This window comes from Natator depressus, chromosome 6 (genome assembly GCF_965152275.1).
Source record: "Natator depressus isolate rNatDep1 chromosome 6, rNatDep2.hap1, whole genome shotgun sequence".
Classification (NCBI taxonomy): Eukaryota; Metazoa; Chordata; order Testudines; family Cheloniidae; genus Natator; species Natator depressus.
In genome coordinates this window covers 118,302,826-118,319,436 of record NC_134239.1, presented here as the reverse complement: position 1 = coordinate 118,319,436, position 16,611 = coordinate 118,302,826, and the positions used below count along the sequence as shown (strand labels likewise).

Genomic DNA, 16,611 nt, shown 5'->3' with positions numbered 1-16,611 from the left:
CATCAGGAGGCGCCGCCTTCCCCGGTCGGCCCGAGGCGCCGCCCAACTCCCTCCCCTCGAGAGGAGGCGCGGGATGGAGCGGTTGGCCTGGCTGGGAGGCAAAGGGCACCATGCAGCAGCTGGGGCCCGGGAGTATCAACTGCGAGCCGGGCTGGTACCTGTCCGCCCGCGAGCAGGAAGGGGAGCAGGAGTCCACCCCGTTGCTGCCTCCGGCGCCGCTGGGCGATGTGTGTGAGGGGACGGGGGGCTGGGCGGGTCCCGGGGGGTGTCTGGGGCAGGAGCTGAGGGAGCGGAGCTGGGTCTGAGCTGGAGCCGGGGGGGAGGGGGGTGTCAGGCACGTAGGTGTGAGGGGAGGAGGGGGAGACTTTTTATCCTCAGGACAGGTCCCGCCTAGCCAGGCTTCCCCGCTTGTGCTTTGAGGGGCGACTGGGGATGGGAGGAGGGATCATTCTCCATGGGCAGTTCAAGCCTTGGCTTGATCCTGCCACCCGAGAAAGTAGATGAAGGGCCAGTGGGTTGTTTGTGAAGTGAAACCATTGTTCACCCGACTGAGATCACCAAACTCGTCTTGGACAGCTATTAGATGGTAATGACTATTGGGTTGGGTGTTACTAGTCTGGGCTGAATTTAAACCAGCAGGGACATGCAGCCCTGATGATAATGTGGGGAGGTTGGGTGGGAATTACTGTGTTGGTATTTTTTGGTGCTGCTTGTATTTTATTAGCATTGGTGTGCTTGGTGCCCTAGAAGCAAATAAGAGGACAGTCTCCACCCAAGAAGCTGATAGGCTAGTTCAGACAAATGATACATAACATGGCCATTGAGTAAGAATATTGAAGCATTTTGTTTTTGAAAGACTTCATGAAGACTTCATCAATGATTTAGATAATGGCATAAAGAGTACACTTATAAAGTTTTGTGGACGATACCAAGCTGGGAGGGGAGGATTAAAATTCAAAATGATCTGGACAAACTGGAGAAAGGGTCTGAAGTAAATAGGATGAAATTCAGTAAGGACAAATTCAAAGTACTCTACTTAGGAAGGAACAATCAGTTGCACACATACAAAATGGGAAATGACTGCCTAGGAAGAAGTACTGCGGAAAGGGATCTGGGGGTCATAGTGGATCACAAGCTAAATATGAGTCAACAGTGTAATGCTGTTGCAAAAAGAGCAAACATCATTCTGGGATGTATTAGCAGGAGTATTGTAAGCAAGACACAAGAAGTAATTCTTCTGCTGTACTCCACGCTGATTAGGCCTCATCTGGATTATTGAGTCCAGTTCTGGGTGCCACATTTCAGGAAAGATGTGGACAAATTAGAGACGGTCCAGAGAAGAGCAACCAAAAAGATTAAAGGTCTAGAAAACATGACCTGTGAAGGAAGATTGAAAAAACTGAGTTTGTTTAGTCTGGAGAAGAGAAGACTGAGAGGGGACATGATAACAGTTTTCAAGTACATAAAAGGTTGTTACAAGGAGGAGGGAGGAAAAATTGTTCTTCTTAAGCTCTGAGGATGGACAAGAAGCAATGGGCTTAAATTTCAGCAAGAGCGGTTAAGGTTGGACATTAGGAAAAACTTCCTGACTGTCAGAGAAGTTAAGCACTGGAATAAATTGCCTAGGGAAGTGGTGGAATCTCCATCACTGGGGATTTTTAAGAGCAGGTTGGACAAATACTTGTCAGGGATGGCCTAGATAATACTTAGTCCTGCCTTGATGCAGGGGACTGGACTAGATGACCTCTCAAGGTCCCTTCCAGTTCTATGAAGAAAGTGTATTTTGAGGAGATATTTTAAGAAGAGGAGAAGGTGTTTAGTACATGGGGGAAAAAAAAAGACTCTCAAGCTCAAAGGACAGTGTGAACTAGTGAAATACTACCTAGAAGGTGGCAGAAAGATAACAAGGATACAAAGTGGGGCCTATAGCAGGGAGATCTGGCCCTACAGAGTGGAGCAGGAAGAAATGAGCAGAGATGCAGGCACAGAGAGTAGTACAGGGCTTTAAAGTGAGGAGAACAGTTTTTCTGAGATGTTTGATCGTTCGATTAACTAAGGCTTGGAAGTATTCAGCTCTCCCACGTGCTGCTGTTTCCTTACCTTTCTCCTCCTCCTCCCCCCCCCCCCCCCCTCCATTGGCTATCAAAGCCTTCTTTAACAAACAAAGCTAACCAAATTCTAATCTAAACCACTCTAGTTTGTGTAGAAAACTACTGTGTTTGGGGATCATTACTACAGCTGTACTATTTATTTTTTAAGTCTGGGTTCTAGAGTTTTATAAGGGTCTGTTGGATGGAGAGAGGGAGAAGTTATGTGGCTGAAATTTCTTTGGTCTCTCCAAAACAAACAAACAACCACAAAACCCTCATACTAATTGTATTTGTTTATCCTATTTACAGAGAGCCCTGAATCATGCGTCTTCAGGTGTTTCGTTTGGTTTCTCAGTATTTAATTTAATGAATGCAATCATGGGAAGTGGAATACTTGGTTTATCCTATGCCATGGCCAACACAGGGATCATTGGATTTAGGTAAGTTTTTAGTTTCACATACATATCCATTCTAAAATGACCTTTCCATGTTCTTTTAAAAAAAAAAAAAAAAAGTTATTACAGTATTTAAAGTGGGGAGCAAGATCTGAGCTGAGGTTTTTTGTATGGAAAAATATTACATTGTACAAGGGCTGGGTGGCTTGTATTTATGTCATTAAGGCTATGGACCCTTTCACTTCTAGGTTATTATTTCAAATCTGGCCTGTGGAGGTAGTGACCTGAAGTCTCATTAAATTACTATTAAATTGGTGGCAATTTGGTACTCAACCCAATTCCTAATGGATAGATGTTTATATCACAAAATCATTATCCCATTTAGCTTTAAAATTGGGCTGTCCAGGAGAGGGCTGATGCACTTCTGCTGAGCAGTGTGGGGAAGCATGTATTTCTGCTCTTCATGCTGTACCTATTCTGTGAATAAATGGAGGACTAACTACCATTGTCAGTCTAACTCCTTCTGTAAGGACTAAGTTCACTTTAATATATATACAAACACACATGCGGTAGAGTTGCAGTCCCTGGTGGTTATGCTCCACTTGTGGTTATGAAATGGTTCATGTGCAGTGCTTTTGTCCTAAATAAAATCTGTGATGACTTATAGTCTAGCACATAAAAATGTGAAGTGTAGTGGAACATAGCAAACAGCAGATAAGTCAGTGACCATTTGAACTTTGGTCAGCAGATGTGAGCCATAAAATGAGGAAGTCCTGTCTCGTGATAACTTCTTACTGGTTTATTATTGCACAAGATTTAAAAAGAGAACATGTATTTTACTTTAAGAAATGCCTTAAACTTCAATATTCTATATTTTAGTATCTTGCTGCTGATTGTTGCCAGCCTTGCTTCTTACTCTGTATTTCTGCTGCTTAGTATGTGCATTCAGACTGGTAAGTGAAGAGAATATATAGAACAATAGTCTATAGTTTGTCTCATCTACATCTCAAAGATGTGACCCTGTAAAATTATTTGAATTAATGTTATATAAATATGATACTGTATATCTCACTATTGCTGTAATATTTTGATGATTAAGATTTGTCAGTATTTTGTTATAAAACTCATCCATAAGTGTGATTTTTTGAAACATTGTCATACTTCTGAAACTTTGTGACTAAATTTTTTTTTTTTTTTTTGCGGTAGGTGGTATGCACTAAATGATTTTTGAGCTCCCAGAAATTCTGTAAAGATGCACGAAAAAAGGCAAATATCTGATATAGCTTTGTAAGGACTGTTTTAACAGCTTCTGGATTCAAGCATTTTGTTCATTTACATATATACTCCAAGACCCTGCTGCAGCTGCTTTCTTTGAAGTCATAAGAGCAGCAGCAAGCCCTAAATTAGTATCATTGTGGACACTCATTCACTTTAATGGATACCTTATCAGGCTTGGTAATCTTATTTGACTGTTCTCCATCCCCTTGCTCTTTGCATACCTCTTCTATCTTAAGGATCATCTGACGCTGCTTGATTCTGGTGTGTCTTCTGATTCTAGACCCTTAGTATTAACTTATCATAGTTCAGGAGTGTTTGCTTTGGAGTCTTAACTCTCTACAATATCTAATCAGCTGCCACCTAATGATTTAACTCATGCCTTTTTTAAAACTGTTATTGAAACCTTAAGATTCCAGTTCCATAAATTCTACTACATGGAGGTTTTCTGGTATAACCTGGTCTCTGTCCCCTCATCCATCTTGTCATTACCGCCCTATCTGTCGTCTTCACTTTAAGGATGGTTTTCGTGGTAAGAGAAAGCTTTCTTTTCTTTCCTTATTGCCTTCGTTTCCCATAGCTAGCTTTGGTCACTCAGCTGACTGTTTCCTGATTCTGCTGTTCCTGTCTTCATCAGTTGAGTGATCTCCTTTTCGCACACTTTACTGATTTTTTTTTTTTTTTTTTAATATTATATATAGAGGTTAGGGATACTTTAATGAAAGAGAGCAATAGCTGCTTGGTGCTTTTGGAATAGTTTGTGGCTACCTCTTTCTCTCCGGCCAGTTAACTTTCCAAGTTTAGAAAGGAATCATTACCTGATAGTGCAAAGGTTTGAAAATTCTTTGTCTACTGTAGGTTTTTATATGGTCCCCATTACCACAATCTTTTAAAGTACAGTATTTCTCATTTCTCATAGGAGGTATCCATGCAGTGGATAAGGCACTGGACTGGAAGTCAGGAGACATAGATTCTATTCCCAGTTATGTGATAGACATGCTTTCTGACTTTGGGCAAGATATTTAATCTGTTTTCCCATCTGTAAAATGAGGGTAAAAAACGTTAAAGTATTCAAAACCATGGATGAAAAGCACTGTATCATATCCATCCTAAATGGTGGCGGTATTATGTTGATTTTATTTATTATCTTCATGGACAACCCAGTGCAAAGGAAATTACTGGGGCAGGCAAAGGGGGAGAAATGGAAGAAAAGCTATTTTACAGTAAAGGAACTTTCCACTTGGTGAACTTTGAGGCTTTAAACCATCTTTATATTCTATATTCTAATATATTATTAGGTAATATTGCTCTTCTGGGAAGCATTTTTTTTTTTTTTTTTTACATATACAAGTATAAGGAGGCAATGTCAGTAAAGTGATTGTATGAATTATTTCACATGCTGTAGAAGAACACCTTTCCGATTAATAATTACTACCAATTAACTCATTGCCAGGCTAAACTAGGACCAGAAATATGCCTCGGTGCTTCATTGAATAAAAAATGTATTAAAATTCCTGGATGTAAACTTACAGGCTTTCATTGATTTTTAGATGGTTGCAGTCAGGTTACATTTAATATAGTTTTGGTCAGTGGTTCCTGTAAAAACAATGAGATAATTCCAGGTTACAGAACATTGCTGGTCTTTTAGTGGAAACCTGTTAAGGCTGAAAGGGCACAAGCTTGACCTACTATGTCTCTATCTCAGTGAAATGTATACTGTTCTTTATACGTGGGGTACTCTTTAAAACAGATCATTACATATTCTTTAAAAAAATGCAGGAGACCAGCATTTGTGAACAAATGTACAATAATGAGCTAATGTGTGACTGAGGTTGGGAAGGAAGGAATTGCAGTGGTTAATTCTAGAGAATGAGCTGGGGATATACTTTTATGGTAAGAAAAGTACCTTGACAATGTTTATAAATTGTCCATTGTGGTGAAAAATGAGTGTAAAAAGAAATGGTATGCAGCTGTCTTCAGAGGAAGCTTCTATATGAATTCTATTGTAAAGGGAGATAGATCTCCAATAAGACAGTATGACCAAAATGTTTGTGCTTAATAGAAGTGTTTCTAATTTTTTAATGACACACATACTCTGGATTTGTAACAGTGACCGAATCTAATTACAAATAGCAATCAAATGGCTTAGCAGATAAACATTGCTGTTTACTCCCAAGTTGTGTGTTGAGGGTTGTTCAGTCTTCAATTATAGCAGGATTGAGCTAATAGCTGGATTGATTTTTCGCAGGAGTAGAGGGTTAAGGTTACTGTGAGCTGCTGCTGCTGCTACATTTTTATATGTGAAGTGTGCAGCCATCAGTGTTACTGGTATTGTAATTGTCAATTTCACCTCAGCAGATACAACTGGATTTCCCTTGTGTTGCAGTATGTTTCAGAAATCATATATTTTTGCTGAACTACCTTGTCTTTAAACTGGTAGAGTTTATTTTGCTTTTTAAATCAAATTGTTGTACTTTTGAAAAATTGAGAATAAATGCCACACTATTCACAGGACTTAATTTCTAGCATAAATGCAGAGTTATTCCAGGTTTACACTGGCGTAACAGAGCAGACTCTGGCCCATTTTGTTTTTGCACAACATATTGATGATGGTACTAGAGAGGAATGTCATACGCTGAGCTTGCAAAAGGCCTACAAGATGATTAAGTTCTGTTATTTATCTGTGCTACAGTAATTATTACTGTGTGTATAACTTTACAGACAAATAACAGTGTCTCTGTCTTGAATTTAGTCTGAGGCCCCAATCCTGCAACTTGATTGACGCAGGCTGATGCTTTCTCCCGTGTGATATTCCATTGACTTCAGCGGGATTCAGCTTGGGGGTCTGTCCTGGCAGGTCAGCTTGCAGGGTTGGGGCCAAAATAAATTGTGACATGGGGAGAGATGGTATAGCACACTGTAAGGGGCTAAGTGAGAGGAAAGAGTATAAGAGTTATAAAAATAAAATCTGATTTGCCCTCTAAAATATTTACAGCAGTTTGAATCTCAGCCATGCCTTGCATTAATATAGACTAGAAGAAAGGCATTTTTGAGAATAATTTGCGTCTTTTTTGATACTTCTTGATTTTCTAGTAACAAAATGTGTATCAACCAACATTTTGAGATTAATTCTTCCGTTCAGAATGATCCCTTTTTAAGTTACCAGCATATATATATTGGAAATATTGAATTACTTTAATATGGTTGCTTAGGTCAAGTGATTACTTTTGAAGGTGGGCCTCAGTTCAGGTTACACTGTATGTAAGGATCTGTAGTGATTGTTCTTAGGGCCTGACCCTGCAAAGTATAGTGCACCTTCAGCTCTCTCTGAAATTAGTTGGAGTTGGGCAGAATGGGGCGGTGAGGTTGACATTTCTTGAAAGATTTGTCCACTATAATACAAAGCTGCCCCAGTTATTCTTTATGAAAATGAAATAAAATAATTAGTTTGTTTAATGAATATTGTTCAGAATTGTTTAGTCCATGGTATAATTTACAAGAATCCTTAAAGAGAAGGTGATGTGGTATCCATGTATTTGTAATCAAGTTTAACGTAAAACTACTGTAATATAAATTTCTGAGCATACTGACCATTATGTATATGGAGCAATGTATGTTGAAGAAAGTGTTTATATCCAAAAGCTATATTATAAATGAGCATCATAAAATACTGCTTTAGTTTTGTCAGTGTAAAAATAAATAAATTAAATAAACCACACCCAACTATTCATAACTAAGTGAATATGAAGTTGGAAATACTTTTGTTTTTCTTTTAACAGCTGTCACTTCTTATGAAGATCTTGGTCTCTTTGCGTTTGGATCACCTGGGAAGGTAACTTCTGTTTACAGTACCCATGTCTCTTTTATTCTGTACTATAGTTCTGAGAAATATTTTGTTGACTATAATTACATCATTCTTGTTTAAGAAATAGCTATGTAGTATAATCAGCAAAACCCTAAGATTGTACAAATCCTATGATTTTGGTAAATAAATTTCTACTACTCCCCAGTTTTCAATTCTAGACTCTGCAGGCCAAAAGTTTAGTTAGCCCTAAAGTATGTAGCTTTAACTTATGGTGGCATATTCTGTTTAAACACAAAGATCTCTTGAAGGAAAATGTTGTTACTTTCCAGTCCATAGATAGTATTTACTACAGTATGTTAGCTTTTGCTACCACGTACTCATCCCAATACTCCATTTCCAATGTTTTTATCTGACATTCAAATTCTGTGCAATATTACCACATAATCTGTTTACAGATGCCTCTGAATGAGTCACCGTGGTGCTTCAACTCTGAGTGCTTAGGGGATGTCTACACAGCAAACCCCTTTGCAGCAGTGAGTCTCAGAGCCCAGGTCAGCTGACTCAGGCTTGCCGGCCCTGCTCTGCAGGACTAAAAATAGTAGTGATATTCAGGCTTGGGTTAGAGCCCAGGTTCCAAGACCTTTACTGGGTTTCAGAGCCTGAGCCCAAACATCTATACTTAGGGCCCTACCAAATTCATGGTCCATTTTGATCAATTTCATGGCCAGAGGGTTTTTTAATTGGTCAGTTTCATGTTTACGGCTGTTTACATCTGAAATATCATGGTGTTGTAACCATGGGGGTCTCAACCCAAAAGGTACTCGGAAGTGGGTCTGATTCCCCTCCTCCTCCCCATCCCGAGCTGCCATGCAAGGGAAGGACAAATCTTGTCCCTCCCCAGCCCAGCAGGGACTAACAGCTAGGAGCCCCCTAGCTGGGGCGCTTCCAGGAGCAGGAAGATATCGGACCCACCTCCACAAGCCGCCTCCAGCTGCAGAAACCGCTGATGCCAGACAGGGAGCTTCCTGCAGCAGGGGAAGGTGGATCTGATCTCTTTTCCCCGCCCTCCAGACCTCCAAAACTGCCATGGAAGGGAAGGACAAGTCCTGTCCACCCCAGCCCAGTAGGGACTTGCAGCTAGGAGAGCAGCTGGGTGATATCGGACAACCCACTTCCACAAGCCTCCTCCAGCTGCAGGAACCTCTGGGGCTGGAGCTTCCTGCAGCGGGGGAGGCACTCTGAGGTGGGTCTGATCTCCCCCTGAGAGCGAGAGCAGCTGTGCAGGGGAAGGACAAGTCCTTTCCCTTCCAATCCCGACTGGGACTTGCACCTAGGAGCCCCCTGGCTGGGGTGTTCCCAGTAGCAAGGGGGAAATCAGATTTCACAGGGAAGGACTTATTTCATGGTCTGTGACACATTTTTCACAGCCATAAATTTGGTAGGGCCTTATCTATACTGCTATTTTTAGCTCCTCAGCATGAGCTCCAGTAAGTTGACCCAGGCTCTGAGACTCTCTGTGGTGGGTCTTTGTTTGCTGTGAAGATGTACCTTAGATACTACATGAAAGGTGAATACTGTAAGTAAATCAGACAAAGTTTAAGGAGTGTTATTAATTTAGTGATCACTTCAGATGAACAATTCTTATTCTCAGACATCCTTATAAAGAATAAATTGATGTGGCTTCCATGTTGATTAATAGATGGTCTGCTGCATGCTTTTTTTCTTAACCAGATTTGTCCAGTATTAGATGTAGCATGTGCAGGTGTAACAGTGTTCACTCGCTGTTGGGACACCACCAACTAGATATTAGTTCCTTTCAGGTCTGAGGCACCACATCTCCCCCTCACTCTCCTGGATTCGTGGTACTCCCTCTTTGTGACTCAGTCCTCCAGCCAGGTCACTGTAGGTCTCCCCTTCCAGGATATCAGCATCACACTGGATCCACTGTCCACATGCTGTTCCAGGCGGTCTTCCAGTTCAAGGCCAGGTCTTGTGCAACTTTCCCAGCTGCTGACAGGGAAACCTGGGTCCACCAGGTTCAGGCCCAGGGACCATATGTCTAGCAGCTACAGTCTTCTTGCTCCCAGGCCCTGTCGCTGGTTCCCTGGGCTCTTTCCTACATCCCTTTTTTAGTCCCCCGGCCTCCCCGGTCCAACTACTTCCTCCCTTTGACTTGTCAAGACTCTGTAGCCTTAAAGAAACCTCCCTTCCCTCAGGGAGTCACTGCCAACTACTTCCTCTGGAGCAGCTCCCTTCTGTTCTCCACTTCATCCCTTTAGACAGGCCCAACCTGTTCCTTCCCAGTGGAACTACTTCTTCCATTAGGCTTTATTGAGCTCTGGCTCTCCTCTAGATTCAGCATATAAGGTTAATTAACCTACTTTAACCCACTCTGCCTTGTGTGGGGTGAACACCCTGTCACAGCGGGGAAAACACTGGTTGTGGATCTCCTTTTTGAGACGGAAGTATATTAAACATTATACGTTCTCCATTATTATTCTGATCTGTGTTTCAGGTTCTGTGTGAACTGCCAAAACAAAGTGTTAAAAGGTTGCCGTTTTAAACAACTTCCTGAGGACAAAAAAAGCACAAGGCAGAAGTCTCTTTTCTGCTTCACTGGCCAGATTCTGATCTCAGATGCATTGGGTGTAACTGAGATTGGAATCTGGTCCATTAGGCATGCACAACTTCTAGTAGCATTAATTAGTAAATAATGACTCTAGTCTAGGTGATCTTCAGTATTTATTGACTAAAACTAAGATTAGATCAGGTTACCTCAACCAGTAATAAATCTGGATATTTAACAAAATATTAAATCCATTGTAAATGTGTTAACCACAAGTAATCAGAACCAAAAATGCGTGGTTTCTACTGTTGAAAAGCTGGTAATTTTAGCTCTCTGGTAATGTTAGAGGTTTCTTTCCAGCCTTAGCAAATGACAAGGTCTCATACTTCTTAAAAACGTGTCAAACTTATCTTGCTTTTTTTCTCAACTTCAATTTTGGCATGATTTTAATAGCTGCTATTTTGTAACACATTACAACTAGAAATTCATTCTGTAAACTACCTGAAAGATTGAAATCTGAGCGTTGAAATGGTATGTAGAAGTTGATCCAGGTTTTCAGCCACCTCTTTTTCTTCTCTTTATTCCTCCTTCTTAGCTTTTTCCATTGCGCCCAACACCGTAATAGTCTAACGCTGATTATTTACTTACTAACTTTGTGCCCACAAAATAAGTACCCACTACCTTGGTCCATGGTTATACGTTGGAATTGAACTAGAAAAACAGCAAGATAGTAATCACAGAAACATAATTTGTTAACCTGATTTTATAGGGCTGATTTATTATAGGCTTGCCAATGATCTGCCCAGAAGATACTTAGGTTCTTGTTCCAAAATCAGGCTACAGAATTAGAGAATGTAGAGAGTTCAGTACTTTGTCCGGACTCTTGAGGTGTGTAGCAAGGACATTCACACTGAGGACAAAGTCAAAATTTTAAGATCTGTATTAAAATAAACGAGAGAGTAATCAAAGCTACAAACCACAGAGCCACAAAAAAGAGTAGTTTTAGAGTGGTAACCGTGTTAGTCAGTATCAGCAAAAATAACAAGGAGTCCTTGTTGCACCTTAGAGACTAACCAATTTATTTGGGCATAAGTGTTTGTGGGTTAGAACCCACTTCATCAGATGCATGGAGTGAACAGGAGCAGGTATAAATACATGAAAGGATGGGGGTTGCTTTACCAAGTGTGAGGTCAGTCTAGCAAGATAAATCAATTAACAGCAGGATACCAAGGGAGGAAAAATAACTTTTGAAGTGGTAAGAGAGTGGCCCATTACAGACAGTTGACAAGAAGATGTGAGTAACAGTAGGGAGAAATTAGTACTGGGGAAATTAAGTTTAGTATTTGTAATGACCCAACCACTCCCAGTCTCTATTCAGGCCTAATCTGATGGTATACAGTTTGCAAATTAATTCCAGTTCTGCAGCTTCACAATGGAGTCTGTTTTTGAAGGGTTTTTTTGTTGAAGAATTGCTACTTTTAGGTTTGTTGTTGAGTGATCAGAGAGTTTGAAGTGTTCTCCTACTGGTTTTTGAATGTTATGATTCCTGATGTCAGATTTGTGTCCATTTATTCTTTTGCATAGAGACTGTCCGGTTTGGCCAATGTACATGGCAGAGGGGCATTGCTGGCACAGGATGGCATATATCACATTGGTAGATGTGCAGGTGAACAAGCCCCTGATGGTGTGGCTGATGTGGTTAGGTCCTATGATGTTGTCCCTTGAATAGATATGTGAACAGAGTTGGCACCGGGGTTTGTAGCAGGGTACAGTTCTGTAGTTCCTGGTGGTAAGATCCCTTTTACAAAAGCTATTTAAACTAGCATTCTCACACCCTTCATGGGGGATCTGGTTGTGAGACACAGAAGGCCACGCTGGTCTCTAGCATATCCATTGAGTTTGATGGTCCAGGTTCCTCAATCCCAAAATAGTAGAGATCAGGTTCGAGTGTTGAGTAGCTAAGCTATATTGCAGAAGCTGAGCTGATAGCTTAACAAAAGAGAACTTAAAGAAAGATAACCAAGAGAAGGATTCCTCAACATGGGGGTTTGTCCTCTTATAGGGTCCTGGCACTATCCTGAATATTCATATCCGTGCCCAACCTTCCATGCCCAAATCTTATTTCCTCATCCAGATAAATCTTAGGGTGCACTTACTCTATAGACTAGCACATTCGTACCTATTAATAACATATTCATACATATTAATATCGATTATCTCATTCTCAAAACCATTACCTTTGCTCTGAATTGTTTCTTCCATGCTCCTGCGGTGCACCTTGTGGTTACTGATATGTCCCAGAATTTTGGTAAACGCCTTCAGTTCTCCATTCAGTTCCCCAAAGTCAGAAGGGTAACTGGTAGGCAATTTATCTATGCCAAAGGTTACAAACACTTGCTCTAACTAATCATACAGGATACAGGCCTGTAGGTTCCTTGCATTACAGCCAAATATAATGAAATAATATCTACTGCAATATAAACCAAAATAATATAATCAATCAAATTAATAAAGGCAAACCGATTATATAACACAGCAAGCTGGCAGGCTAGCCCCATTGACTACAAATATTAAGGTCTTCTCTCATGACTGTAAAGGCTAGATATACTTTGGATCAGTTCAGTGCTTTCTGGACTGGTAAACTTCTTTTCCAGCACTGGTCCTACAAATGATCAGAAATTTAAATTTAAAAAATCCCTGATCTAAGAGCTGTAGCTCATGAAAGCTTATGCTCAAATAAATGTGTTAGTCACTAAGGTGCTCCTTTTATTTTTGCTGATCTAAGAGTAAATTTTTAATATTCTAAAGAGAAAATGAGGTTTAAGGTTCAGAATAAAATATTCATAGCCTCTGATGAGGCTGACACACAGAAGAGATTTGCATGTACTATCTGATTGTCTCTTCAGAGGCAAATGACAGATGCAGCAAAGTTCTAAGAAAATTATTAGAATATACTCAAATGCCCTCTGAATGATACAAAAATGAGCGGTCTACAGAGCAGACTTCATTTATAACTACTTTTGTTCTGTCATCTCAAAATGAAAATACAGTATTCTGGTGAAGATTTTTTGCTGTTATATTACATTTGTTTCCACATGTGTTAAACTAAACAGAAGACAGTACTAATTATCAGTTCTACGTTTGGTTTAAGATAATCAATATGCAATTTGACTGTTAGACTGAAGTGTTGATTTAAGTTTTCCTTACCCTTTCTAAAGAAATCAATTTTTTTATAGGTTATTGTGGGAAGTACGATAATTATTCAGAATATTGGAGGTAAGAAATTTCATAGTGGGGTATGTGTGCTTTGGGGTGTTTATAAACACAAAAGGCTATATTTCGGTAAAATTATACTTGTGAGAGAGACTGACAAAAAGGAAATTTACGGGCAAGGTTTATGAGATCTTGTTATGCCCAAGTGCTACAGTAGGTACACTTTGTCACATCACATGCTCTTTACCCTGCAATTCCTACCCATGACGTGATGAATGCAGACATAAAAGGTTTGCCTTTGAATTTAATTGTTTTAGTGGCTTCTATTTACTGAACCATAGAATGCTGTGTATGCTAGCTTAATGGTAGTTTTTCTCTATTTTTGGTTAATTCGAGATTTTGTGTTGAGTATACATTATCCTTCATAATGTGGTCTATTTTTCACTCTAATCAGTTTTTTATCATCTGCTGCGTAGTCTAGCTATATACCGGTAGTTCTTTTTTGCTCATCTTAGTACATTTCCTAATAAAATAACTGTCTTGAAATAAAAATAATCAATTACATAGTTATAAACATGTAAATCCCAATTAGCAACCAGCATATGAATAAAGTAGGAGTACTTACAGAAATATTAAGAGTAGAGTCCAAAAGAAGGTAGGTTTAAAAGGTAGAGTTAGAAGAGAGTGACTGACCGCTGTGGAATGCTCAGGTTTAAACTGGATTCTTTCTCCTGGATGAAAGCAGGAAATGTGCTGAAAACAAAATAAAAAGATTAAGAAAGAGGATGCAGACAGTCATTTATAATGACTCAGAGAAACAGTGTTCCAGTGTCTGTCTGTAAAGAACAAGCAGTAATTACCAGAGTACCTGGACTTATTGCAAAATGGACGTAGAAGTAGACCAAGTGACTGCTTTTATGATTGGCCTGCCTTTACTAAAATTGCTAGTAATGGAAACTACTTAATTTAAATGGCTATAAAAATCCTGGAATTAATATCAGACAGGAGCAAACACATTAATTCCACGGTCTAAAGATTATTTATTCATGCAGGTTTTAGAGGATGTTATGTAGCTATGAACAGATTTTTAAATTTCCTTTCCCATTTGACTGGACCACTAAATAAATGCTTTTAGACAAAGAGGGGATACATAGTGAAGGTTCGGGTGACTCTGGGATCTAGTACAAGGCTACTCGGTCAAAGGAAATTTGAGTCTTATTTCATCCCCATAACAGTTCATAACCTTCTCTGTGTGTCATTTTTAATAAAACTCAGTTTAGTCATGCTAGAGGCCCAAGCTGTTGCATGTTGGATATTATCAAACTGCTTATTCCATCTTCTGCAATGGAATTCTCTGCCAGGGATCTTGACCTGTTCTGCCAAGAATTTCATTTCTGTTTAACAGGTTAATTCAAGGAGCAGCTTTCACAACTGGAAAGCATTCTTTCAAGTATTTAAAAATGCCTGTCACTTTCCAAATCCTCTGTCTTTTGGTTCTCAGGATTTAAGTGCAAAGATCTTTTGTATAGGAGAGTGGTACACGTATTTCCTGCCCTCATACATTTAAGTTCTTTGCAAAGATTAACCCATTTCACAGATAGGGATAGGCGATTTTTCCCTAACTGAATCAATGTAGTGTTGCTAGACCAAAAGCACCCCCCCCCCTTTGCATAAAGAGGCACTCTGCCTTGTCTAACTGGAGGTGGGGATGGGAAATGCAGCCTCCATGGCACTTCCTCCATCTCCTGGTATCCTGTGGGAGCTTTGTTTTCACTCTCAATGAATCCTCCCTCCCCAGCAGCTGCTATTTCTACTGTCTCAAAGAGACTCAGCCAATAGCAGCATGGTCCTTTGGAAGTGTGCTGCCAGGGGAAAGGTGGGAGCTAGTGAAGCCGTGCGGTGGTCAGGAGCCATCCTTACAATTGGCTCTCCTAGTATTTAACAGATTTCCAGGATTAGGAGGCCTCTCCCAATCAAAACTCCATCTTCTTGACCCTTGAAGAGAGAATTAAGGTACGGGAAGTTTTCTTGCCTTTTTGGTCCCCTTCCATGGGTTTCTCAGTGAGAGAGGTCAGGCCTTTGAGTTTAGTTTGTCCTGAAGGGATGCCTCTAGTCTTATCAGTATGGACTTCTTTATGTTCAGCCCTTTCTTTGATGTCCCATCCCCCCGCCCTTGTTTCTTTGCATCCAGCAAAGCCATGACCCTTCAATAGTCTTTCACGCTGTATCAATGTCTTAAATTTCAGAGTACGACTAGAAATAAAATGTTCTCAGTTTACCTTTTCCATCATCAGAGCTGGGAATATTGTATCATTTGGAATCTCATTACAAGAAGATTATTGGCACTTTCAGAATGTAGGCTAAGCATTATTTTTTAGTGTGGTCTCATTATTTCTAAAAGTAACCAGAATATATGGAAGTGACTTACACTCAATTGGAGTGGAGACGTTATTTAACGTTTTTTTTTTTTAAACCATGTTTAAAAGGATGCCTTTAGTGTTCTAGGTTAGTTATTTTTTTTTTGTTTTTTTTTCATAAACTTTAAAAAGCCTTTTTCTTATGGTTATATTTTTTTAAAAAAACCCAAAGCAAAAAACATCTTGCAGAGTTGAAAGTAAACTTCTTATTTTTAATAACTTTATTGCACATACCCACTGGTTTGTTTGTTTATATGGGGATGCTGACTTTACTACTGTGCAAAGAAGCATTGACAAAAGAAAAACTTGCTTGGTTTTTACAAACAGCTATAAGAAGAGGAATAGTAACTCAAATTTGGATCAATCAGCCTTAAAAAATTTTTCCTTAATAGTCATTTTAAAAGTTAAAGTTGAGACATAAGCAATCAGAAGCCAGGGAATTCAAAGTTAGGGATAGGGCTTGGGATTTGTCACCCTAAAGTTTTTAAACATGATTTTTCTTTTTTCCACATTTATAAGTCTAATTGAATAATCGTCTTTAAAAACTTTACTCCTACTAGTAATAGTTACTCACTCAAATAGTCCCACTGACTTCAGTGGGACTATTCACATAAGTGCTACTTAGCATGAGAAGGGGTTGCAGAATTAGGCTGTAGATAGGAAGTTGCATGATACCAGATCATCATGTTGTCCTATCCATGTCCTGTACTGTCTCACTTCCCACCTCCTCCTGAGATCCATGCATGGAATGATCCTCTAGGTCAGGGGCGGGCAAACCTTTTGGCCTGAGGACCACATCGGGTTTCCAAAATTGTATGGAGGGCCGGTTAGGAGAGGCTGTGCCTCCCCC

At 39.9% G+C, this 16,611-nt stretch overlaps 1 protein-coding gene across 1 annotated transcript in view; it reads left to right on the top strand.

Annotated features, from left to right (window-relative positions):
* The first annotated feature begins 73 nt into the window (after positions 1–73).
* The window catches only part of SLC38A6 (solute carrier family 38 member 6), a 52,462-nt gene continuing 35,924 nt past the window's right edge, over positions 74–16,611 (top strand). The window contains 6 exon segments of the mRNA XM_074956414.1: positions 74–97; positions 99–227; positions 2,400–2,530; positions 3,365–3,438; positions 7,540–7,592; positions 13,368–13,407. Of these exon segments, the coding sequence (XP_074812515.1) occupies positions 74–97; positions 99–227; positions 2,400–2,530; positions 3,365–3,438; positions 7,540–7,592; positions 13,368–13,407 (451 nt within the window).